This window comes from Coturnix japonica, chromosome 3, assembly GCF_054131305.1.
Source record: "Coturnix japonica strain WE chromosome 3, WE-NBRP24, whole genome shotgun sequence".
Lineage (NCBI taxonomy): Eukaryota > Metazoa > Chordata > Aves > Galliformes > Phasianidae > Coturnix > Coturnix japonica.
In genome coordinates, this window is record NC_140665.1 from 31,942,753 (window position 1) to 31,969,010 (window position 26,258).

Here is a 26,258-nt window from a genome sequence, read left to right on the forward strand (position 1 = left end):
TACAATTGTCTGTGCTGTTGCGTTACTTGCTCTCAGCCAGGACAGGGAGGCTTTTGGCCTCGGGATGATAAAGTCTCATTTGGATCTTGATAAGCAGAAGGACTCAGCCTCAATAAATTCTCTGTTAATCAGCAGTGAATTTAGATCCTAACAATCCCTAACAGTTATCATGATGGAGGATTTGGGGTCAGTTTGTCAGTGAACTGACTTGCTTTCAGTCATACACCTACACTTACATATGTAAAGCTGTTCGTATTAGTATGCTTGTCAATTATTCATTTTAAAAAATAGTGCAGAATGAGAAGACTTGTTAAAACATGTTTCTAGTTAATTAAAAAGAAATCACAAATTCATCAAAAAACTAAGAGCACTCCAGCTGTGGTGGATTTATGAATGGTGGCCTAGGAATGACAAGCAGATGCTATGAAGTGAGTTTGCTGCACATCATTTGAATAAGAACTCAGTATACAGACACTGCACTACCACGTTGTTTTGTGAAATGTAGAAAAAAAAAAGGCAAATGGGTACAATACTTCTATGTTTTAAAATATCTGATGTATTCAGGCATTTTTTTTTACTAAGATATTCTTATGTCAGCTCCTAAATTTGGAAAAGCAAAGTAAGCACATAAGCAGACATCCAAGATTAACACAACAGTTTGAGATAGCTTTCATTTTTCATTTTATAACTAAATGTTGTACAAAAGGAAATACTTAATGAAGAAATCAGGTTCCCAAATACAAAATGAGAATAACTCAATACCTGCAGGTATGGCTGAAAATAAACCGAGAATTATAGTAGTTTACAAGGAAAATATGAGTCAGGAATGTCAGAAAAGACATGTCAGAAAAGAGTCAGAAAAGGCAAGTTCAGCCTAAGGTGCAGTAAGGGACATCAGACATTTAAATGCAGCTCTACGATCTGAACCAGTGGCCTTTTTTTTTTTTTTTTTTTTTTTTTTTGCAGCTGCAAACATACAGTATCCATTTTCAGAACTGTGAGTAGAGATTACAAGACCTGTGTTTCATTGACTTTGATAATAGCAGATTCAGGAGTCAAAGGGCAAACCCTTAAATATTGCCAGAATCCTACAGGGAATGGTGATAAATTGTTCCCTGAGTCTGCTGAGGAAAATAAGTAGATGGTTTAATCTCAGAAAGGAAGATGGAAATACAAAAAAAACTCATTTTAAAGTGTCTCATATTGGTAACCACATGAAAATATAGGTTAGAGAGCTTGGAGTAGATTTTTTTTTTTAACCTTTTTTTTTTAACCTTTTTTTTTTTTTTTTTTTTTTTTTGGGAGATTGGAGTTTCTTAAGAAGTGAAGTCATAGACAAATAGACAAACATCTGTTGAGGATTATCCAGATACATCTGGTGTCATGTGAGGGCAGAGAAATGGACTCATTTTTAGAGGGCTATCTGATCTCTGTATTTCTATGGTTCTATTTATTATTATTTACTCTAGCATAAGTTAATTCCAGAAGAGGCAGATTAGAAAGTGGAGCCAATTTACAGGCAGATTGTAACCAACTCACTCATCCTACATAGGAATTTTGGATCAAAGTTTTAACAAGGACTCATGGCTACCCCAGAACTTTCTGATGATTGCCCTAACTATTCTTGGATGAGTTGCTAATGATTACATAATTTAAGGAATAGTTCATGATAATCCAGTGTTTAATCTCAGGATATTTTGTTTTTATAATAACACAGAATACAGTTTAGGGGGCAACATAAGGTTGTTGTTTTTTTTTTTGTTTGTTTGTTTTGTTTTTTTTACACACAGGAGGGTGAGACCAATATTTGAAAACTCAAGCAGTAAAAAAAAAAAAAATAAAAAAAAATCATAGGAATAATGAATCGGAAGTATGGACAAATCTGTGAAGTATTTCAGTAAATACCCACAGGCTATGAAATCTCATAGAAGTATTTTTGTGAATATTTTGTATTTAAGAATTTCTTACATTCGCCTATTAGAATTTTACATAGATTTATGGTATGGCATTTCAATTTGTACAGGTTCTGTGTAGGTTTCCTTTGATCTGGCTTCCAAATGCTTTAAAAACATATTGCAGTGATAAACGGCAACACCTACCTCTGCATTTGCAGATAACACACCCGTGGCTGTTCTGCTGGAAGCCCATTGGACAGATTTTACCACAAGGCATTTCTGGGCATTTCTTACATCGACAGATTTCACAGCCATGCTTGTTCTTCCTAGATTACCAAAATCATTTGTTAAAGGTCAGCAGGATACCTTAAATGTCTAAATGTCATGGTTAGAGCAAAAGCAACCTCTGAAGTGACTGATCAAGTTAAGAAAATCGTCTTTAACATTCAGTTGCCTTCAGTTTGTGCATCAATGTTGCCGGCATGTTCTCATGTGAAGGGCAACAGGCATATCAAGCCATAGCAGATAATACAGCTCTATATGCTTTTGAGTCAAGAATGTACTACATTACTACAAGACTAAATAATTATAGTCTAAAGAGAGGTTTGCAATAAAATGATTTTAAAACATTTCTTACTACAATTTTAGCCCTTCATGCTACAAACTGTTACATTCATGGTTATCATTAACATTATTCAATTCATTAACATCAGTGCCATTATTAGTATATATTTTGTAGACAATGACAAAATTAGGTTGCTTGTTTCCTTTAAAAAAAACCCATACAATAGTACTATTAAACATCAAACATTTTTAAAAAACAACCACACATTTGATATAATTAAACTACACCCTTTAGCTGAAGGCAGAATTTAAATTGATGGATTTCAAGTTAGCTTTAGAATGTTTCAAGTTGAGCTAAGTATATAAAAATGCAACTGAAAGACCACCCCAAAGACAGGGCTCCTGACATGGTAGCACAAGCTTTGTATCAGCTTGCTTTTAACCACCGTTATCTTACTCCATGCTACTATACCATGCTTATTATTATTTGCTATAATTTCTAAAATCCCTTTGCTTGATAATTCACACAGATTTACCAATGTAACTGTTTTATACAAACTTTAGTTAGAATCAAGAGAAAAAAGTGAAGAGAAAAACAGTGTTTCAACTTACTGAAGTACAGAAAGAACACTGAAATTTTAAATTTTCCTCTGTAGGTCAATATTGTAAGTCAGTCACACACAGAGGGTAAAAAATGACTACTCTTAACTACAAAAAGTATGATTCTGTGAAAGATTCAATGTTATCATTTTATAAGACCTTCTATTTGAAGATGAACCAGGTTGTTCGGTGCCAGCCCACAGAGCAGTCCTGAAGGGCATAATGATTGTTCATGATCTAAAATGAAGCCTGCAGTCTTCTTCTCACTAGGCAAATGATGGTCATCCATGGCAACCACATTAACATCAGTAGTTGCCTCCTTTCAACATTTTCTTTTATTTATTGTACTTTTTAGGTTTAAAATTCTCAGTGCTTGAACTTTTGAGTCATCCCACCAAAATACCGGTTTGTGATTTGAGCTTTATTCTGAAATCACACCAATGACCACTGAAGTTCACCAGTTGTAATATGTTCAGTCAAAGGAACTGAAGGGAGCCAGTCATTATTAGTCCCTCTTATGACCACTGTTTCCAGTAATACTCTTCTATTACTTACAACGGCGCAAGCTTGATTCTGTATTTCAAGTAACAAAGGATATTTGGATATATACATATCCACTTATGTAAGTTCAGTGCTAACATCCAAATTGATGTTAGCATCAATTGTTTATTTTTAAATTAAATTATTTTTAAATTATTTTTAAATTTTAATTTAATTTTAGCATAAATTGATTTAATCTTACATTAAGTAATGACACTTCTTCTTTCTCATATTTTCCCCAATTTTCTCAAAGTGAACACAAGTATATATTCCCAGATTTTGCATATTTTCAATACATACAGGTATATCAAACAGGCATAAACATACATTATAAGCTTAGAATAATTACACTTACAAGTATCCAAAGGGACAATACTTGTCACATACAATAGGTTTGCATTTCTTGGGCCGTGGACGACACTGACAGATCTCACAGTTGTGGGCATCAGTCTGGAATCCAAAGGAACATTCCAGGGAGCAGCCTGATATGAGGCCTGTACACAGCTCTTCTCCTGTGAAGAACACATGTAGATGATTGCAAAGCAAAAATAGTTTATACTAGATAAATAGATACAATGGACGTCTTCAGTTCCAGATCAGAACAGGAGTAGATTCAATACACTATACTAACTTTATTTTGTGAAGTTATGCACATCCAACCAACATCCATGACTGTCAGCCTCTAAGAAAACATTTAAAATAACATCAAATTGTGACACACCATATTCATTTAATAGGTTTCTCTTCAATATAGAGCAACTTTTATTTTCAGACTACATATTTCAAGTAGAATTGAAAGGCTGGAATGTCAAAGCCTTTATTCCTTACTTAGAGTGTTTGCTGTAACCTGTTTGCTGATTAAAACTTGCTTCTCAAAAATATAACTGTAATACTGGAAGAGGTGATTAAAACTTATGTTAGACTAAAAGACCTTCCTCCTGAAATCCATTATTATGTTTTATTAGCCTTTTGTGGCAAGGAAAGATGATGTTGGATTGGTGGCATATAAAATAAATTAACTAGAATTAAATTAATTAAAAGAAATTGGTGGTATTATAAAAGAAATTAAACTGTTTTGACCTCCGATGTGGTGTAAATTGTGACATTTCCTGCTGATGCTCTGAACTGACCCGTGAATAATCCTGGAACCACACAGGTTGGATTGATGACTACCATTCATTTTCTGAAGTGTACTTTGTCACAGAGATGAAGTGTTTGGGTGGCTGTGCGTAAACAGTGGGCTCATGGAACATAGGTCAAGGAACAACAGGGTACAAATGGAAAGGTGTGGGAGTAATAGGAAAAAAAAACCCTAAAGACATAGAAACAACAGGAATATTTTTTAGCTGGCATGTTTCTTTGGGTCATTTGTGTCCAGATTTGTGTTTAGAACAGCTTTCAAAGTGCGGCTTCCTGATTTAAATATGAAGTAAAATAATGCGAAATGGTGACTTCTTCAGGATCTTATGGCTAAATATGTTTTCGCTTTCAGTCTTCTGTTCTGCTTTGATTGTTATGATTTGTTCAGCGACACTGCTTTTTGGAAGTGCAATACACATATGCAAAATTAATATACTTTATTAAAAGGGTCAGAGTATCTAGGACAGTAGTATACAAACAGGATGACAGTGTCTTATCCTAAGTAGTTCATGCCAATAAAATACTTAAAATTTAAACAGACAGTTGACATACTAACTAGACAATCCAGTTTCAAGGCAATCTTGTCCTTGCGTGATCATTTATGTATTGAGTTATCCTCAAAAAAAATCTGAATTCTGTCTTTTTAAAGTCAAGAATGGATGACTGACTGACAAACATCGCCTCTCAAGAACAGATGCTGAATAGTATCCTCATTCTCATCATGCCACACAGAAAATATCATCAAAATTCTGCCTGTTCCAACATACAGGTAAAGTTTGCTGAATTCAGTAGAGACTACTGCTAACACCTGAACTTACTGGAGTTACATCAGTGCTGGATGAGGACATCAGAATAATCTTACAGAACTCTACAGGCAATCCTAATAAGATACTAAAAATGATGCTTTCTGAGAAGCTTGTTCTTACTAAAATTAATGTGCTCTCATATTTAAATTTCTGGCAGTACAATATTACAAGCTGTGAACATAGATTCTCAGTAGGCTTTGAGAAATATTCTCTATAAAGAAATTTAGTATCGTGGAAATTGTTGATTCTGGCCTGCTTTCTGACTTCACATCTAGCTATGCACATTTCTTTTTACTGAACCATTTTAAAAGACATGGAAAATTACAAGCAGTCACAAACTGAAGTACCATCTGGTACACATGCACAGGCCTCTTGAAACCACTATTCCACAGTTTTAAACGGGGCATTTTTTCAGAAAACTGAGAGTGAACTGGCCAATTTTACAGGAACAGAGTTTAGCTCTATGAGAAAAAAAGGAAAAAAAAAAAAAAAAGAAAAAGGAAAAAAAAAAAAAGAAAGAAAAAAAAAAAAAAAGCCAGGACTAGAGATTTACTAGACATGTAAATAAAATTTAATGTATGTCACTCTGACACATAGCCATAACTATAACCGCTAATGCCTACAACATCATTGTTAGTAAAATTATCACGAGTTCAATATGAAAGACAAGTAAAACCAGATTTCCTCCTAAGGCTCTGCAATATGAGTAAGAAGTATGAAAGAATACAGACAACTGCAATCTACTCATGAAAGTCAGCTGCTATTATCTGATATTTATTTCTGAAAATATCAGGGGGTAATTTGCGAGGCTTTATCCACTTTTGCTTAAACCAGCTTCACCTAGAACCTGAATCCAAAATCATGTTAACATATTCACAGGGAAGAGATCCAGCTAATGGGCTACTAACAGCTTCAAGGGTGTATTCAAATCAAGCAGTTTGAGGATAGGAAACACTTCAAAAAGTTATCACTGAAGGACAACTGCCTTTTGGAGGTCTAGAAAACTGCATTATGTGCTTACATGTCACTGCAACTCTAACAGCATACGCAAGCTTCGTTATTACAGAATACTTGTTTTTCCCTGACTAATCATTCAGAAACTCAACTAATGATTCAACAGAAGGTACAGGACTAAACAGAAATTATAAAATGAGTAGGGAACCAATGAAACAGAAGGCATCTTTCATTATGCTGCTTGAGAAATATGTGGTTGGAAAGTAGAGTTCTACATGAGAAGTAGAAACAGATTCAGTGATATTTCTTATGAACTGTGAAATGCCAATGAGGTAATGTCAATACAGAGAACAATCCTTTTACACAAGGTAATAGGCAGGGTTAGGGTGATCAAGTAATGACAGTAGAATGAAATGTAATACTGAAAATGTGTAAAATGCATAAACTGAGTTCACACACATGAAATCATTTGATTTCGGAAGAATATTAAAGCAATGTGACTTTAGAAAAAGACAGATGTGTTCCTGAATGTCTCAGGCTGATATAACCGTACTTTTAACACAAACATTTTAATGTGAAGAAAGGTTTTAGATGAAATATAAAACAATATATAAAACTAAATTCTAGGAAAATTTAAACTGAATCAAACACAGCAAAAAGCTAGCACAATAACCAAAGAAAGACTGCCCTCAACCAATGACTTTATCAAAATAGCTTCCTACTGGGAATAAATACTCCCTTGAGGACAAACATGCCCTGAATACTTATAGCAGCGAATCCATCCCATGCAACAAGACCATACTACTTTATTCTCTGTGTACATTGATTGCAAAGGTAGCAGCAAAGTCAGTTACCAACAATTCCATGTTTCTAGCCAGTCTTCACTAGGTCTCACTATACCAGCAAAAGCTATTGCTTAGAGACTTTGACTCTTCTGAACACAGCATTTCTAACAACAACTGTTGTGTGGATGCAATAATTCGACATGTTATATGCTGACTTGGATACAGAAATTCCACATTACTAGACTCATTTGGATCAGTTTAATAAGATATCACTAGAAAAATATAAGAAAGGAAAGAATAGTTGAAGGTGAACCAGTCTTCCAAAAACATCAGTGAATTCTTAAGATACAAACTGTAGGATCATAGTTTCTAAGTTAGGTTCTGTTGCCAAGAAACTACTCTTAATACAGAAGTTTCTTTCTCCCCACTTCCTTCACCCACTCCCAAACACATGGGAGTTTCATACATATGGAGTAATAAAATAAGTATTAGATTTTCAGAAGTGCGTGATGCTGCTTAAGCAGAATCTGAGTGCAATATGTGGGATGGAACATGACTGTCAGAAGAAGAAAATCTTATCTTAAAGGCAAGAGATTACTACTAAGATATGATGAGACTGCACAGTGCTATGCTTGCAAAAGATCTGGTGTCAGTAATTCTTTTCCTCTAAATGCCTCATTTTCAGTACTAAAATAAATTCATTTTAAAGGATTGTCCAAGCACTGTAAGATGGAACCAGTCACTGCTTAAGAAAAATATGCACAAAAATCAGAGTGTAAGAGAGGTTGATATACTGATGTTTTCAGAGTGGTATCTATATGTCAAAAGACGACAACATCATGCTCCAGAATATGTAAATACCATGTAATACCATTTGTAAGGGTTCACTCAAAACCCAGATATTTCAAATATGATGTAATCTCTCCTTCTCAGGTATGAGACCTTCGAGGCGGTGTATCTTAAAATGAATCATAGGTCTTAGGACAAAATTTCAACCATCAGATGTGCAATTTATTCCTGATTTCAGATTATTCACATCTGAAATTTGCATGAATAAGAGAAAATTTAGAAGGTAGTGAAATACTTTTCAAAAATCAAACATCAGTTCTGTAAACTGTACGTTTGGGTCTAAAGCTGTTCTCCCCTTTGAAATTTAACAGCTTGACTGTAATTCAAAATAGCTCTTATATAAAAATAGACCTCAGATTCTTTCTTCTAACATATACATGACATATATAAAAAAAATCTATGCTGTAAGATAGGGTTTTCCCTGATAATTTTATGTATAGACACTGACAATTTTATTCTGAAGACTGAATGCCCTCTTAGGCTAAAGTTTTAGAAAAGGCATTCCAGAGATGCATAACTTGTTGAAATACTTTTAGTTTTTAATCCTGTATTTCACAGTGAAAAAAATAAAAAAGAATAACTTTTGGACAAGATTAGTAGATATTTGAGAAGAATTATGTCAGTATTTCAACTTGACTTATGCCAGTGCCCACTTAAAAAAAAATAAAAATATAGATTTGTAGCATTGCTAGACAAAGCTAGCTACATACCTTCACCATCATTATTTTCTTGACGCTGAGGCTAGATCATACCAGGAGAACTGTTTCACAGTACCTTTATAATTAAGCACTCCTCAGCCGTCCTCTCGGTGTGGATTGCTACTGCTGGTTAATCTTCAGGGGTGGGGATCTGGGGAGGCAAATTTATGAAGGAGAAAACTAGGTTACTTATCAGTAACTGGAATTCTCTGAATATATTGCCTCCACAGATCCACACTAACCCTCCCTCCTTTCTTTAGAATTAACTCACGGTTCATAATAGCTGGATAAAAATGAAGGGACTGGGCACTGTGATGCTAGAAAAAAAATAATCCCATGAGTCCATGGAGGCAAATTACTCACATGGATACCTGCTCTAAACAACTCTAGGATTCACATACAACATATGACTTCATGAAAGTGATATCTCTCAAAGGTGGAGCCACTGAAAAATGACTGAGCTTCCAAAACCCTTCAAGAAGCTTTTTTTTTTTTTTTAAAAAAAAACAACACAACAACAACAAAAAAAAAAAAGTCAAGCAAATTTGCTTTTATTGCATTAGATTTATTGTCAGCACTACTAAAACTAATACACTGTATTCCTCAGAGATCCTCACTTTTGTTCTAGTAGGAAGACAGATGATATTTATTTACCATGAGTTGTTCATCATAATTGTGTCCTCTGCAGGGCGTACTTCCTCTACATTCCACATGTGCATTTACAGTTAGTATTTCAATTTTACATACAGCATGCATTTTTTTATTTTAGAAACATGGTTCATCTCCTATTTTCCATGGCTGTATTTCACTAATGGAAGACTAACAGATTTAGGCATTTCCTTTCATATCACTGTAGGAAGGTAATCAAACATTATCTGCCAAGTCTACTTTACTGTTCAAAAATCCAAGATGCTCTCTCCTTGCACTAAACAGATCTAACAGACTGTTTTTATCTGTCCCTTTTTCTTCCATGGAACTTATTGTTAAATCATGGTTACAACAGTAGAATAGAAAAATGTTTCATCATTCATATTTAACTTTCTGTTTCCAAGAATTATACATTGTTTAAAATGTGAATAGTGTGACTAGTTTTCCCACCTGATGTTTAGTATCCAAACAGACATAAAATATGTTTACTTAAATGGACATTAACACTGAGAGAGCTTAGAAGTGCTTAGAATGCATACCTAAAAAAGGCTTTTTAGTTGTTTTTTTTTTTTACACAAATAGATTAAAGGGACCAAATGTTCAAATTTTCATTAGAAAGACTATAAGATTAAGAAAACTCATCCAAAACTGTAACTACTGAATGATGAACACAGAAGAGATTATTTGTGATATATTCACCCATTTTTTCCTTATCATTAAGCCATGTATATATATATATATATTTTTCAGAGCTTCAACACTGCTGCTCATAGATGGTGAAAGATAAACCTACATTACTTTCCTCAGATTTCCCAACCCTATGCTTCAATCTTCCACAGCTGCCTTAGAATACTTCACAGATAACCCAACTCTCACACTGCCAAACCTACACTTCACGCTGGAATTCCACTCCTCTTCATCAGCTATGAAGGGAGATGGTGTGACTCAATACTGAAGTCCACATCGCAGGTATCTGCTGGTACCAAACTTTTAAACTCCATGACAGGTTCTATTCATTTAAGGAAAAGGTATAAATAAATAAATCTGTATTTATACAGAATGTATTTGGAAGAGAGGGGATGCTTTATGTCTATTGAACTGTGCAAACATGCAACATACAAATAATTTTGCTCTTTGAAACCTGATTTCATGACTTGCTTTAACAAACAAAATAGACCATAATAGAAGGAAGATAACAAAATGCTACAAAGTGCAAGAAAAACACCTTGTCTCTATAGCCTTCTACAACTGCATCTCTCCACGAGCACTTTGGAATTAAGGAAACTGTATGACAATGGCCTTCTGTAACAGCAAAGCTAAGCCTTCTGCATGAAGCAAGAACGTTTTAAGTTTACAGAAGTGTTCTAATTTCAGTAAGATCTGAAATGTTTAGCCAAAATGCTATCAGTTATACCCTGAACAGTACTTCACATTCAGCTCATTTAGGGTAAAAGATTGCAGTCTATCACAGAAGTTACAGGAAATATTTTAATGGTTTTTTCCTTTTCATGAATTTAATATGGGGAACAGATAAGACGAGATAAGCTACTGGCTCTCACTGCAGGCTCTCAGTAAAAAATGATTTACTGTTCAGCAGCAACTTTCAGACCTTAAATCTTAATTTACTGCAATCAGCAGGCATTATTCAAAGTGATGGTTAGTCCTCTTTAGAGCAACAGGAGTCCTGCCTCATAAATATCTGATCACTGGTTTTATTTCATTCCTCTTATGTACTCTTCCTTCCAAAGACTTTAATCCACTTCATTTCTCCCTATGAAAGCACAAGCCTAGACACTCCAAATACAATCGCAACTGCTGCACTCTACAAGTAACAAGTTTTTGCTTGCTCACTCTTTTTTCCCTGTTTGTTTTTGTTGTTATATATTCCTTTTTTTTTTCTACTGTTCTATTACTGTCTCACTTTCACTGCTGGCATTCTCCAGCAGTTCTTCCTACAAACTGGCCTCTATTTTTTTTATTCTTATCATCTTCACCTAGTGCTTTGGCTTCTGTACAATCCTGCTCAGTGTTACCATTCCTCTTCCCTGATCATTTGTGGCTCCATTGCTACTCACTGGAACATTTCCTTTTATTAATCTGCTCACTCACAGAATCACAGAATGACTTGCTTTGGGAAGGGACCTTAAAGATCAACTTGTTCCAGGCCCTCTGCCATGGGCAGGGTAGCCAACCACTAGGATAATTCTATGATCAATGGTAGATTTTTTCTCTTTTTCTTAAAACTATTGTCTGCCCCTGCTTTACACCAGGTACATTTTCACTGTTTTTTTGAAGCATGTTTTTGCATTCACTGCAAAAACAAGGAAGAAGGATAACGTATCACAGAATCACAGAATCACAGAATCACAGAATTACCCGGGTTGGAAGGGACCTCAAGGATCATGTAGTTCCAACCCCCCTGCCTAGCAGGGCCACCAAACATACACATTTACTAGATCAGGTTGCCCAGGGCCCCGTCCAACCTGGTCTTGAACACCTCCAAGGACGGGGCATCCACAACCTCACTGGGCAGCCTGTTCCAGGACCTAACCACCCTTCTAGTAAAGAACTTACCCCTAACATCCAACCTAAATCTTCCCTCCTTCAACTTAAAACCATTTCCCCTAGTCCTGCTATTATCAGCCCTTTCGAAGAGTTTACTCCCCTCCTGGATGTAAGTTCCCTTCAGGTACTGAAAGGCTGCAATGAGGTCACCCCGCAACCTTCTCTTCTCCAGGCTGAACAAACCCAACTCCCTCAGCCTGTCCTCATAGGGGAGGTGCTCCAGCCCCCTGATCATCTTTGTGGCCCTCTTCTGGACCCTTTCCAAAATTTCCATATCTTTTTTGTACTGAGGGCTCCACACCTGGACACAGTACTCCAGATGGGGCCTCACAAGAGCAGAGTAGAGAGGGACGATCACCTCCCTATCCCTGCTGACCACCCCTCTCCTGATGGAGCCCAGGATCCCATTTGCTTTCTGGGCTGCCAGAGCGCACTGCTGGCTCATGTTAAGTTTCTCATCTATCAGGACCCCTAGGTCTTTTTCAGCTGAGCTGCTCTCAAGGACAACTCCTCCCAGCCTGTACAGGTGCCTGGGGTTCTTCCGGCCCAAGTGCAAAACCTTGCACTTTGCCGTGTTGAACCTCATTAGGTTCACCCGAGCCCAGCTTTCCAGCCTGTCAAGGTCCCTCTGAATGGCATCTGTTCCCTCCACCGTATCAACTGCACCACTCAGCTTGGTGTCATCAGCAAACTTGCTGAGGGTGCACTCCATTCCCTCATCGATGTCATTAATAAAGATGTTAAAGAGCACCGGTCCCAAGACAGACCCTTGAGGGACGCCGCTCGTTACCGGCCTCCACCTGGACATAGAGCCATTGACCACCACCCTCTGTCTGCGGCCTTTCAACCAATTGCTTATCCATCTAGTTGTCCACCCATCAAATCCACCTCCCTCCAATTTGGAGATGAGGATGTGATGGGGGACCATGTCAAAGGCCTTGCTCAGGTCCAGGTAAATGACATCTGTCGCCTTCCCTTCATCCACCAACGCCGTCACTCCATCATAGAAGGCCACAAGATTAGTTAAGCATGACCTTCCCCTGGTGAAGCCGTGCTGGCTGTCTCGGATCACATGCTTGTTCTTTATGTGATCAAGCATGTTGTCCAGGAGGATCTGTTCCATAATCTTCCCAGGCACAGAGGTGAGACTCACCGGCCTGTAGTTACCCGGGTCGTCCCTGCTCCCCTTCTTGTAAATGGGAGTGACGTGACCCTTCCTCCAATCATCCGGGACCTCACCTGACAGCCACGACTTCTCAAATATGATGGAGAGCGGCTCAGCAACCACCTCAGCCAGCTCCTTCAGGACCCTGGGATGCACGCCATCTGGCCCCATAGACTTATACTCATTCAGTCTAAGAAGGCACTCTCGGACTTGCTCTACCCTTACAGTGGGGAGGGATTTACCTCCTTGGTCCCCACATGGAGGGATGGGGGTGCAAGACTTAGGGACGTGAAAAAGACTAGAATCCTGGCCACCAGTGAAGACCGAGGTGAAGAACTCATTCAGCACCTCAGCTTTCTCTTCATCTGTTGAAGCCATTTCTCCTTTTGAATTTACCAGAGTAGGTACGCCCATTTTGGCCTGTCTCTTCTGGCCAATGTACCTGTAGAAGGTTTTCTTATTGTTTTTCACATCCCTCGCCAAGTTCAGTTCTGCCTGTGCCTTGGCTTTCCTGATCCCACATCTGCAAGTTCGGACGGCATCCCTGTATTCTTCCCGGGTGACACAGCCTTGTTTCCAGAGCTTGTACACCCCTTTCTTCACCCTCAGTTCTCAGTATCCTTCTATTAAGACCACTGTGTTCAAGAAACATTACCATTTGCTTTCTTCCTTTCTTCTTTCATTCTGTAGTCCACTCAAAATGTGATGGATAAACTTGAATTTAAATTACAATAAAGCACCGCACAAGTTTCATGATACCATATGTACATTATCATGTAAAATAAACTTGCTGTATAGATTTTTAGCTACAGAAAAGTAAACGAAGATAACAATGAGAAACCATTTATAGATTTGCTGCACTTCTTTTCTTCTTTGGCTTTTATCCTGACTAAAATGAATAGAAGTATATATTTCTCAGTGAAGATAGCTAAAGAGAAGTTAGCAAAAATGGAAATGCCACTGAAAGGACATTAGTAGATCTGGGATGACTTCAAAAAGTAATAAGAAGTACGTGTACCTTCTGTACTCAGGTACTAGATATGACTCAGTTGAGCAGCTCAGATCAGCAAATAGAAGTGAGTGCAGTGTAAAGATAATGATACTCTCAAATTAATTTAGATGTAAATCCACATGTGTCTGTGTGAACCCAAGGTAATACACATTCTTACATTTTTAGAGAGCCAAAATACAACTAAATTAGTTTAGACTTGAAAGTACAGAGAACTAGAACAGTATGTTTTCATCATATGTGACCTCAAACTGTTTTCTTCTTGGTCCTCATGCAGTCATTTGTCCAGAATCTGGCAAGTGAGAAACATTACTTGACAGAAAAATTCTATCCCTGTCATTTTGACTGATATTCCACCATTGATGAAGACTACCAAGCTGTAATTTTTCTTCCCTTCTTTAGTAAATAAAGGTTTCTCCTCTTTGAATGACTTGGGAGATTTTTAAGCAATCTACAATTCAAGTTATTTAACTGAGAAAAAGGATGACAGACAAATGATACTATTAAGTCTGCTTCTGACAGTTTGCTACTGCAAAATGAAAATAATTGCAAGCAAGTCTGGCAAGAGAAAAATCTCCTTGAATAGGTTCTGAAACAGTATTAATCAGAAACACTCCAAGAAAGCACAGAGATGTCCTGGGATGCAGTAAGCATATATGTACCGCCTGATAGTCTAGGACAAAAGAAATAATACTCTGGAGTGACGGGCCTCCTGTGCAATAAACTGAAGGGCAGGACTGCATGCACAGGCATACATGTGGAAACTTTACGAGTATGTGTCTACCTTCTTTGTCAAACTCCTTACAGAAAATGCTCCCCCTCAGTCCAGTTAGTACTTCAGCAGTAAGAAAGAAGAAAATCAAATAACACTGGTAAAAACAGAACTTTCTAATTTTGTAGGCAAGGCAAGTATGTGATGGCAATAAAGCATGTGCCTTATCTACCCTTGCAGAGGGTGCTTTTTCTTTTATCCACTGATACTTCTGACACATCAGCTTATGACTTCATTTCAAGGCACCATTTCTGTGTTGTATAAACTCTTGTAGTTGCTGCGTCTCAAACTGATCGTTGAGTCATGCAATCCTAATATGAAATTCTTTACTCTTCTCCAGAGAGGATGCAGAATGTGCAGCACACCGGCTGTTGTACATAGTTGAAACAACATGAACTAGTAGGTAAAACACTTAATCAACTAAGACACAACTAAAACAAATCTGGAACAAATGATATAAACATCACTGAATGTTTTATAAATAGGGGAAACTCCTATCCGTATTTTAAAAAGTAGGAAATAGATGTGGACCTTTGTCAAGTTCCTGTGGAAACCTAAGAAGGTCACCCCTGCCAGGAACACAATCTGTACTGGAAAATATTATTTCTGTATCATGATAATAACATAAATTTATTTGAGGTCTCCTGTCCCTTATCAACAAGGAAACAAAAACCACACATTTTCCAAGAAAAAAAAAAAAAAAAAAAGATAAAGGCACCAGAACAAGCCCTTATTTATTTTTTTTCCTCCTTAAGGAAAACACCAAGCCACTCCCTAAACAAGAAAGATGCAGAGCTACAATAAAATTATAAAGGGAATTTAAAGCACTCCTAGCTGGGCTGGCGGGCGCAAGAGATATATCCTCCAGCTGAGTTGTTCTTCAGGTCTTTGTTTGATAATTCCAGGAACAAACCTGACCTTGCTTTACAGTTCATGCATTAACCTTGAATTCTTCAGGAAATACACAGAGAAAGCACATTTCTGGTGTTCTTTGAAGATGCTATTATCACTGATAAATGCAAAGTTCTCACAAGGTCCAGTGCTTTGTCTCAGGGTAGAATAGATCACAAATTAAAGCCTGTATGCATCTTACGTGAAATGTATTCATATATGTTACACAAATAAAATTGCATATGGCTATACTCGTATGTAAACATATATCCCCTAGAAATGACATTTTCAAATATTTTTGATCCTCAAAAGCAATAAACTATGTTAAAAATAGAATGTTTAGCAAACAGGAGTTTTTGAAGTGCACAAACCTGATAAAAAGGCACATTGACGTTAATGTTAAATGCCAAATCATAACTTTTTCTCCTCTCTTTTACCCAGCTGTTAATTTTTATCTGCATTCATACATTTAGTTTTACCTCCAAACACATTTTAAGCAAGAAATGTCAGACACTGGCAACCTGTCCTTTAAAGATGAACAAATAGAAAGTACACATATGGTGTACTTTCAGCAGCCAATTAACAGTATGAAGAGAAAAAACAGCATACTAACATCTTCACTAACAGCAGAATTTAACAGGTGTAAGCCAATGTATTTTTGCATACTCACTGGTTTTGCACTGACAAATGCGGCAACCATTTTGATCCAGTTTGAAACTATAGATACAGTCTTTCTCGGTCAAAGTGCAGTTCACCAAGAGCTCGCAGGTGGGTGGACCTATTGTTATGTAAGTCGGCTCTAAATGCAAGAAAAATAAAACACATTTGATCAATTTGATATTTTAAAATAGATTAGAAAGGGCAGACAACACAACAGCAAAGAGAATAATTTTTAACAAATTTTGTTTCTGAATCATGAACATTTGTGGTACTTAATTCAAGGAACAGACTTTGTTTTGAAGTGATATATACTCATTACACACAGGATGAACCTACATAAAACCTCTGAAATAGTAGAACAGGGAAAAATGATACTACATTGTAGATCAGTGCGAAATCAGCATTCCTGCATTAAGTTTAATACTGAATTCAAAAAACCTAATCTACTCATTCTTTTGCCAGAACTGCTTTATCAAAACTGTGTAGATTCTTAGGAATTAAAAAGATAAAAGTTTATCCCGTGCTCGGTTGATTGATACTACGAAGCTGCAAATCCAAGCATGCAGCTCAATTGATCCGATCTTTCTTTGCGTGAATAAGATCACTTCTACACAAATTTAAATCAGAAGAGACTTTGAATGCCAAATGAGAATGAAAGGTACAAAGTGTGTGAAAGATCTGTTGGAGCCACTTAACAGGAGTATTCATCAAAAAAATCACGTTATACAGCATAATTTGTAGTATGAATTTGTGCTTTTTGAAGATATTGTCAATCATTAGACAATGATTTACAATGTAATACTTGCTTTTGGACACTGTTTAAATATGTTACAACATGGAATTTGTTTTACCTTATGCAGTAGCAAGAAATATTCATGCACTTTAGTACACAAAGTTATTGGAATAAAATAAGAAACCCAAGATGTAAGAAAATAGCAAGATACCTCAACACTCCCATCAAAAAACAGGATAAACAAGGAATGAAAAATCGTATTCTCCAAATAACCTTTTTTTTGAGAGAATAATTTTTTCTATTTGGGTGTTTGTTTGTTTTTTTATGGAACTTGGCACGTAAGTAACAAGGAATTTACTTATGAATATTATTAAGATGATACTTGAAGCATCATGAAACACAAATGACATGATTTTTAAGGAAACAACTGTGAGCTTTCATTGCAGTATTTGACTGAGTTCCTATTTTTCCTGAATCTGAATTAAATTTTAAATAAATTCAAATGGATGAATTGGTCAATTGTGAAAATATGGAGAACTGCTACGCAAACAATCATTGCAAGAATATGGTGTTTTATACAGCATGAACATTTTCAGGGACTAATGATGGCTATATCTTATCATCTATCCTGCCTAGACCAAATCCTTTGAATAACAAATTTCATCACCTATACTCAGAGGCAAACAGTTATTACTCTCAGACTGAGAGTAGAACACTACTTAACAGTTATTAAGTTATTAGAGGTATATACTGTCAAACAAAATAGCTGCTTATTTCTTTGCCTATTGGTTCTGCACCTACCAGGCAGCTGTAGCACCCATGGTTTCCAGTCAAGTGAAAACTATCCCATAACAAGAATGTGCCTTTCTGCTTTCATTGTCTTGTACAATTTTCTGCTTTCACAGCTTCCCTCCAGCCCTACTCTTCCCTTCACAACAGTTTATGCAGTGGTTGAACATTTTTAATCCTTTTTAAATTAGGTCAGCTAAGTACAGAGTTAGGAGCAAAAAGAATGCATTGCATGACAGGCACAGAAGATTTTAGTCTTCTCTCTCAGAGATCATGGTTCAGGTTCCTCACTCACAGAACTGCGAGTTCTGAAACACTATTCAAGTTCTGTTCTGTGCAATTTTTGTAGAAAGAAGTGTCTATATATATCAGCCATGCACAAAACACCACCAACAGCTTCGTTTAAATGAAAGCTGGAAATTTGGATAATGGTATTTCTGTGCCTGTAGAATCCTCAAATCTCTTATAAGCTGAATTACTCCTCCTTCCTCCTCCCCCCCAGATCTTTTCCAGGAGTTTAACAGATTATTAGTTTTCAGGTCAAATGAGAGATTCTATAAATTTCTGTGAACTATTCATTTCATGGCTCAGAGCATGCAAGCACAGCATGGAAAAACAATCGTAGTGAGCAATTTATTTTAGAACAAATGAATTCCCAAACTAAACTATTTTTAATTGCAATGAACTACTTGTATTTTTTTCAAATTCATTCAGTCAACTGAGTTATGTTCATACCTCATATCTAATGTTTGCAGCTTCAACAGATCATTAGTTTAGGAATGAAGACCATATCAATATACACTAGTAAAATGATGTACTCCAAAAACTTCATTAATTCATCCCATTTGTTTAGTGCAGATCATAATAAACTATCTTTGCAAGTAAACTGACTTTTAGCATCTGGTTCTTAACCTGAAAACCTCCATTCCTACCTTGCTGTATTCTTTAAGTAAACAAGCAAGAGACCACAACACAGCAGTTACCTTAAAGGTACACGCAGGTTACTGTCCAGACAGCCCAAATCTGGTACTTTGAATGACAAAAAAGCCACAGTAATACTTATCATCAGTGGCAGTTAAAAACATCACTGATCATATATATATATCACTCATGCTGTTCAAAGCATGTGGTAACTTTTCAAAGCTCTCTTTTGCACTTTGATGCTCTTCAGTCTTGGATGCTGACATATCAGTTTTGAAATGTTGCTACCTCGATACACTGAGCAATACAGTATTTCTTAGTGGGGACAAAATTAAAGGATTACTATTTTAATTTAAAAGATTTTTTGTGAATCTTTTATTTGTTGTGGTTTGTTATGTTACCTCTCACTTTTCTTTCTGCTCTCAGCATCCTGAGTGTTTCCAAGCAAGCCCACAAATCTATTTTTCCTCACTTCTGTCCCTAAAGGTAAGTCCTGAGAGATACAGTAATTTTATATGCATGCCTGCTTCTCAATGAGCTGCGAGTGGAGGACAAAAGAAATAATTTCATTCCCTACCCCCACATGTGCAAAAATGCAGCCAGAAAAAAAAGTATCAGCCCTTTTCACTTCGCTAGACAAGACTCAACAAATAAAGCCAGCTTTGCTGCTGCCAGGCTGCTGGCTATTTGAATAGGCAAGCAGTAGTTAGGCTTGAAAAAGCATGTACAACCACATGATTCCAGTTAGGCTTTCACTGCTGCTCTTGGTAGAAATTGCAGAAGAAAGATCCAGTGCACAAATGAACAGACAATTGGTGGGAAAAGCATATGCTATTTCTCTTTATGTATTTTACAACATTAAAACTATAATGAAGAAAGAGGGAAGGCAAAAATAAAGAGAAAAGGACCGATGAGAGTCCGCTTGAAAACAATGCCTTCTTTTTCTTTTTTTTTTTTTTTTAATAGAACACAGATACTGCTGATGTAAAGTGTTTATGAGTAAGGCTAAATGCAGCTTGATATTAGCATATCTTGTTTCCATGTACTCTCTCTAAGCATAACATTTTCTATGCTGAATTTCAGTGCACAGGATTACTAATTTGCTTGCTATAAGGATGATCAAAATGTTGAATTCATTTTTTCTGCTTTTTCACTTTGCGATAAATATTCTTCAGTTAACAACAGCAATTTTACAGCAGTAAATCAAGCAGGGTACAAAATTGGTATATGCATGTCACATCACAAAGAAAATGTTCTTGACTTTATGTTTAAAAGTAGTGAAGAAACAAGGCAATAGGAATGTATTGTTCCACAGATTGTTCCACACTAACATTTAATCACAGCCTAGTTAAGTCTGCTACACAATACCACTGCCCACTCTTCCCCTCCACCTCAGGATGAGACAGAAGTGATGCTGCTCTCATCTGGAGGCAGATTTAAATCACAAGTTGAGATCCAGACCTATCTGAGGCATCAAACAAAGCCATAAACATAGCTACAACACAATTCTACATCTAACATTTTACTTAAAAGTCACCTCAGAAGTTACAAAATCCACAGTGGATATTCCAGCTGCTGGTAGCCTGTCAGTCTGACCCACTGAAAAAACTCCACAGTGCAGGATCAAATTCCCATATCTCACTCATCCTAACTTGAATTCAAACCACTCTACAGGAAGACAGTGATATCCCACCAATACCTGGAACTGGCTTTGTCTTTCTGGACCTACCTTAGCAATAATGCCACAAAACTGAAGTGTCACAAACAAGGAAAATTTCAAGGTAGAATAAGACCATATTGCCATTGTCAGTTTTCTAACCGATCCTCAAAGCATTCATTTCTGCTATTTTTTGATTTCTGAGACCTTCCATTTCTACTACGAGAGATGTGACACAACTGTTGTCAGAAAGACCATTTTCTTCAGTTAAAAATGTGAAATTTATAGAAGAGGACAGGATGGTCCATCCAGGTTATGTACTGTGCCTCTGACAGAAGCAACAGCCACTGTCATACACAGATCTTGTTATACATGGATGAGTACTAGGATAATGCCCAGCTGAAGTGTTCAGAAACTGATTTATCCACGCTTCAGTGACAGCAAGGGAAAAAGGTTCTAAGGATTAGAATTTTCTTATATACACAGTTTGAACATTTAAAATTGATGAAAAAAGAAAGAAAACAAATACACTGAAGCCCTGGAAAACAAGAGCAAAAACAAATCTGAGACCATCTGCAGCATTCTTCTTGACTTCAGTTTTTCATCGGAATGTCAAATATGAACAATTCATTGAAGATGTCATTTTTCCTTCCAACTTTGGAGACTGCATTTACAATATTTAATTAGTTATAAAGTGAGATGAAAAAAAATATATAGAAGTACCCCCTAAGTCTGATCAGTTAATATATATAAATCAGTTATATGCATTTGCCTACCACACCTTTAAATTGTTTAAAATTTGAACTTTGGGTAGTGAGTTCATATCTGCAAAAGAAGTTGGATTTCACTTAACTTCACAGCAAAGCTGCATGTATTGTAAGAGAGCAGTAAGTGTTCAGTTTTGGTCTGTGTGAAGGATGAGAGGACTTCTTGTACCAGCAAGAGCAAAGCAAGCAGGTTCAGGGAAGCAATGCTTCTCCTCTGTTTATCACTTGTGAGACCATATATGGTGTAATGTCCAGCCTTGGCCTCCTCAGTAAGAGAAAGGCTGAGATTCCAGAGGGAGTCCAGATTGGGACCATCAAACTGGTCAGTGGCTGGGGTAGGTGGTGTAAGAGAAGAGGATGAGAGACTGGGGCTTCAGGGCAATGGGGTGATTCTTCTGCTGTCTGAAACTTTGTAATAGGAGAACAGAGGGCCCAGTTAATTTTGGGGGTGGCCAAGAGGACAATGAGAAGCAGCAAACACTAAAGTAAATAAGAGAAATTACAATCTGATACAAGTTGTTTTGTTCTTCTTTTTAAACTGAGTGGTCAAACTCTGTGATAGAGTGCTAAAGAAAATTTTGGGATTTTCATCCTTGAAAATACTGCAAACTTCATTAGAACAAGTCCTGAACAACCTTCTGTAACTGGAACTTACTTTGAGAAGGTGGTAGAGCTGGATAATCCCTAACTTGTATGATTCTAAGAACTTCAATTCTCTAGAGAAAGCAGTAATATCCTTTGTGGATCAAAAAAGTGAAATGTACAGATAAATATTTCAATTTCTGATTGTTTCTGTATTCCTTTGCCAAGTACAGATTGTTTTCCTTATTCGGTAAAGAAATATATGCAGTGACTTAAGAAGTAGCTTTCTATTCAAGAAGCAAAACTTCTTCCAGGCAGTTAAAACACAGTAGTTCTCTACAGAATGTTATTTGCTGACAGCCACAACCACCTTTAATTAGTGCCACCTTATTGTTCATCTATATGCTAATACCTTAAGAACAGCTTCTTCAGCCCATAATTATTACTATGACATGAAAGTACTTAAGCTCTTTGATTTATTTAATTTGGAATGCAGTATTTAAACTCAAAACAGGCCTTGTTTCACACTTTCAGTAAAACCACATCAGGGAAATTCCTACTCTGGGCTTTAACAAAATTGGCTTTAAGTAAGGAAGTAATCATATTTAACATATTGTTTAATGTTCAAGTTGCTATATTTGACTTTGTTAAATATGAATGAATGTAATAGCAAACACAAAATTGTGCCTTCTGATTGACCATTAGAAATCTGAACTGTGTATCTTAACACAAAATAATTACAAATGTAAGAGGACAGATATTTGACACTACTGAATCAGCCGAGATTTTAATTCCACTTGCAAATACTGTTCCTTCAAAATAGAAGAAAAAAACTACTACTACTATAAAAATATTATTTCTTGACACAGAAGTGTAGAAGACATTTGCATAAATCAAACACCTACACTAAATTACTTTCTTTGATTCAAGCACAGTGGTTATTCCAACTTAACAGACACAGGGGTCTGATTTCCCCTCTTAATCACTTCATCTGTGCTCCCGGTGCTGTTTGACTCAGTATTACTCTTAAGCACATATGCTTCAAAGCTAACAAATCTTACCAACATTTGCTGTAGTTTCCCAAACATGTTAGAGACCCATTGCATATGCCATAATAATAAATTAGAGCAACAGACTATGGGTTGACTACGAGTACATACATACAAAAAAAAAAAAATCAGATAAAGAGAGAATGTTTTAAGACCACAAAGCTGCAAGTGATCTATGGATCTACGTGTTTTGTTTGCTTCATTATTTTTTATATACACTTTTATGTATATGAAACTAGCATTTTCCACCAACTTCACATTAACAAAAACATTTGTCTGCCTGACAGAAACACAATCAAAACTACAAAACTGTAAGCTCTATAGATACATTAACATAGAGGTTAAAAATTATCTTCCAAAACGTCTTCTTTGGATACTCAAAAAAAAATGGATTTTGTCAGTTTCATTGAAAGATTGCAAACTACAAACAAGTACCGAGGTTATATTCAGAATAAAAGAGGAAAAAAAAACCTTAACAAATCTTTACCAAACCAACAATTTTTACATTGATAGACAATATAAAAATTATGTCCCTGGAACCTCCTAAAATACTGTTTTGTATCCTATTTGTATCCTAATTCAGTGCTTGTAAGCTGACTATTACTATCACGTATAAAACCAAATTTTCAGATAGTTATTATAGTCTAGTATAGTGACAGTTACTATATAATACAAATGCATTATACTACAAAACAAGTAATTTGATGAATTATTTGGAAATTATTGCTCATGCAATTGGAAGACAAAGCTGCCAGTGATTTTCAAAGAGAAAACATTTGTACTTTCAAAAAGCTTAATTATAATCAAAATAATTTCAACATACAAGCTCATATCAATAGTAACTCAAATTTCTCAAATATATCTATTGGTCATACAGGCCTGAAAATAATCCCAAATTTAAATGCTGTAACTGTAGCATGAGAAGTGGGACTGTATACATCAGCATTCAGTACTAGATCTGCTCAGCAAAGTCTTTCGTATTCCCATTTTACTACCTTGAACCAATTAATGGTTTTGCTAGAGGCATCTACATAAAATTGATTTATTTCTTGTGTGCATTATTAAAAAAGTTGGAATCTTGAAACAGAGAATAGCACAAAAGCCTTATGTCTAGTTGTGAACACTACAATGGATGTAGGCTGCTCTGAAATAATGCCTCTTATTTATTTCCATGAAAATGAGGACACAACAAATGCAATAACTCGAGTGGAGAGAGCAAACAAAATTTCTGCTACTGCTGAAATGCACCACCCACAGCCTTGCTGTGTTCACATCCACTGCTCAGTCTCTGGAAATGCTGATGAATGTCAATGGGTGCCATTTTTTTTCCACATGGAGGAATTTGGTGATGCCCCTTTTGTTTGCTATTTACCCACTTTCACATCAGACATCACTTTGTCAGACTGCCCCTCTACTGCCATCTGTTGCATGGCAACAACAGTAATGGAACATTGGTGAGAATGTTTAATCCACCAATACCTATTTCTGATGTAGTAGGCCAACATAATAACACGGGAGGCATTACTTTTAAAGTAGCCCTCAAACTTGTTTTCCCCCCTCCCCTTTGGACCAAATGTGTTGAACACAAGGAGTATAAATGGGAAAAAAAATAATTCCCCCCAAATTCCATATGTAAAATCTAACCAGTGATATTACCAGTACTCTTAACAATAATTAATTATGAAAATTATTATTACTTTAAGAAATTTTATATAAAAGTCTCATTGTACACAGCCACAAACTCAAAATATAACTCTCTGTGCTGCATGCATTTAATTTTTAACTCCAGAGAAGCGACTCACATAAAATAGCACCGCATTTAGATTCAGCATTGGTGGGTCCTGAGACACTGGGATAAAGTGTTAGCCAATGTGAATGTACCAGAACAGGATTCTAGAAAGCTCAGCATGTCACAGAGTGTGTGAAATTGAAATGTGTTCTAGGGGAGGGAGGGAGGCAAAATGAGTCAAAATCACATTCTACACATGAACAAAGACCTCCAATAGCAGTAATAAAAAGCCTGCCTGTGTTTGGGGAAAGTGGAGCAGCTCCCTCTTCTGCAGCATTTTATACCGCAAGCTGTATATTAGGATTAAGACGCTCTGATCCTACAAAGCCAGCGCCAACAGACTTACAGAAATATAGACTCAATGAATTCAAGCATTTACTCTAAAAGTTAAGAAAAGCATGAGTGAGCCGCAGCCTAGCTCTGTACCAAATGTTTTATCCGATAACTGCCTGTAAACTGGTCCAGAAGGGTGTGCTGCTCGACAGCCTTTTGTTGGAGTCTATATACTTGTTTGACTTCTGTCTGCAGTCCAAAAAAAGTTAACTGCAGCCTACTAAGCAGCAGCATGTGTGTTTACTTAAGCTTCCTGTAAAAACATTCATATCATTCCAAGAGTGACTAAATGTTTTCCATCCTCATAGTTAGCATTCCAGGCTTCCCCGCCCCTCCAGTCCATTACATGAAAAATATCAGTACCGAGTCCTGAGCAAGAGAATTTCCTTCCTGGGCTTGAAATCCCTAATGACTTGCAGGATTTCCCCCCCTCCCCCACGCTCCTCCCAGTGTTTAGCTGTCTGTGTTAACTATCAGTGTTTAACCGTTACATAATGTAAAATGTATGCAAAGATTTAACATGCAAATCTATTTTAGTGTCACAAAGAAGTAATGGAAAATATACTCATTAATATATTCATTAATACTTCCAAACACATGGCTCACTGTTGCAGAAAGACTGTTAATTTCAAATGTTATTTTTATTGTTGACCTGAAAGTACTTAGATATAATCTGTTTTTCTCAAATGCAACTATTATAATCCAAGACATTTTATTGTTCCTTTGAAGAAGCCTCCTGTGAAGCAATGCTGCATGTGTGTGAGGGGGTCTTTTTTGCAGTGATGCAATCAAAATACAAACTTTCTACTCCCAAGATGCTAACTTCTAAGCTTTTATCAGGTGCAATCAGTCCTTCTGGTTTTTAGGTACAGACTCCCATTAAATAGATGATAATACTCATGAGGTTTATTTTCTTTGACAACCTGATGTGAAATGACACAGAGTAATAACCATATTTATTAAAGCAGAATTGATTAAACTTATTTATAAGGAAATGTCCAACTAGATAAGGCTATTCAGTTATTATCATCATGAGGTCATGTTACCAACACACTAAATTAGTCTGTATCTGGGCCAAATCTATGAAAGCTGTAGGC

At 36.4% G+C, this 26,258-nt stretch overlaps 1 protein-coding gene across 5 annotated transcripts in view; it reads right to left on the bottom strand.

Annotated features, from left to right (window-relative positions):
- The window catches only part of CRIM1 (cysteine rich transmembrane BMP regulator 1), a 160,694-nt gene that overhangs the window by 16,682 nt on the left and 117,754 nt on the right, over positions 1 to 26,258 (bottom strand). For 2 of the 5 annotated variants that reach the window (XM_015857694.3, XM_015857693.3), the window contains 3 exons: positions 16,552 to 16,680; positions 3,955 to 4,111; positions 2,100 to 2,221 (listed from right to left, as the gene is read on the bottom strand). In XM_015857694.3, the coding sequence (XP_015713180.3) occupies positions 2,100 to 2,221; positions 3,955 to 4,111; positions 16,552 to 16,680 (408 nt within the window). Of the gene's footprint in view, positions 1 to 2,099; positions 2,222 to 3,954; positions 4,112 to 8,907; positions 8,983 to 9,366; positions 10,489 to 16,551; positions 16,681 to 26,258 lie in introns of those variants that run through there. The other 3 variants (XR_014944706.1, XM_085543280.1, XM_085543281.1) reach the window with 3 other exon arrangements.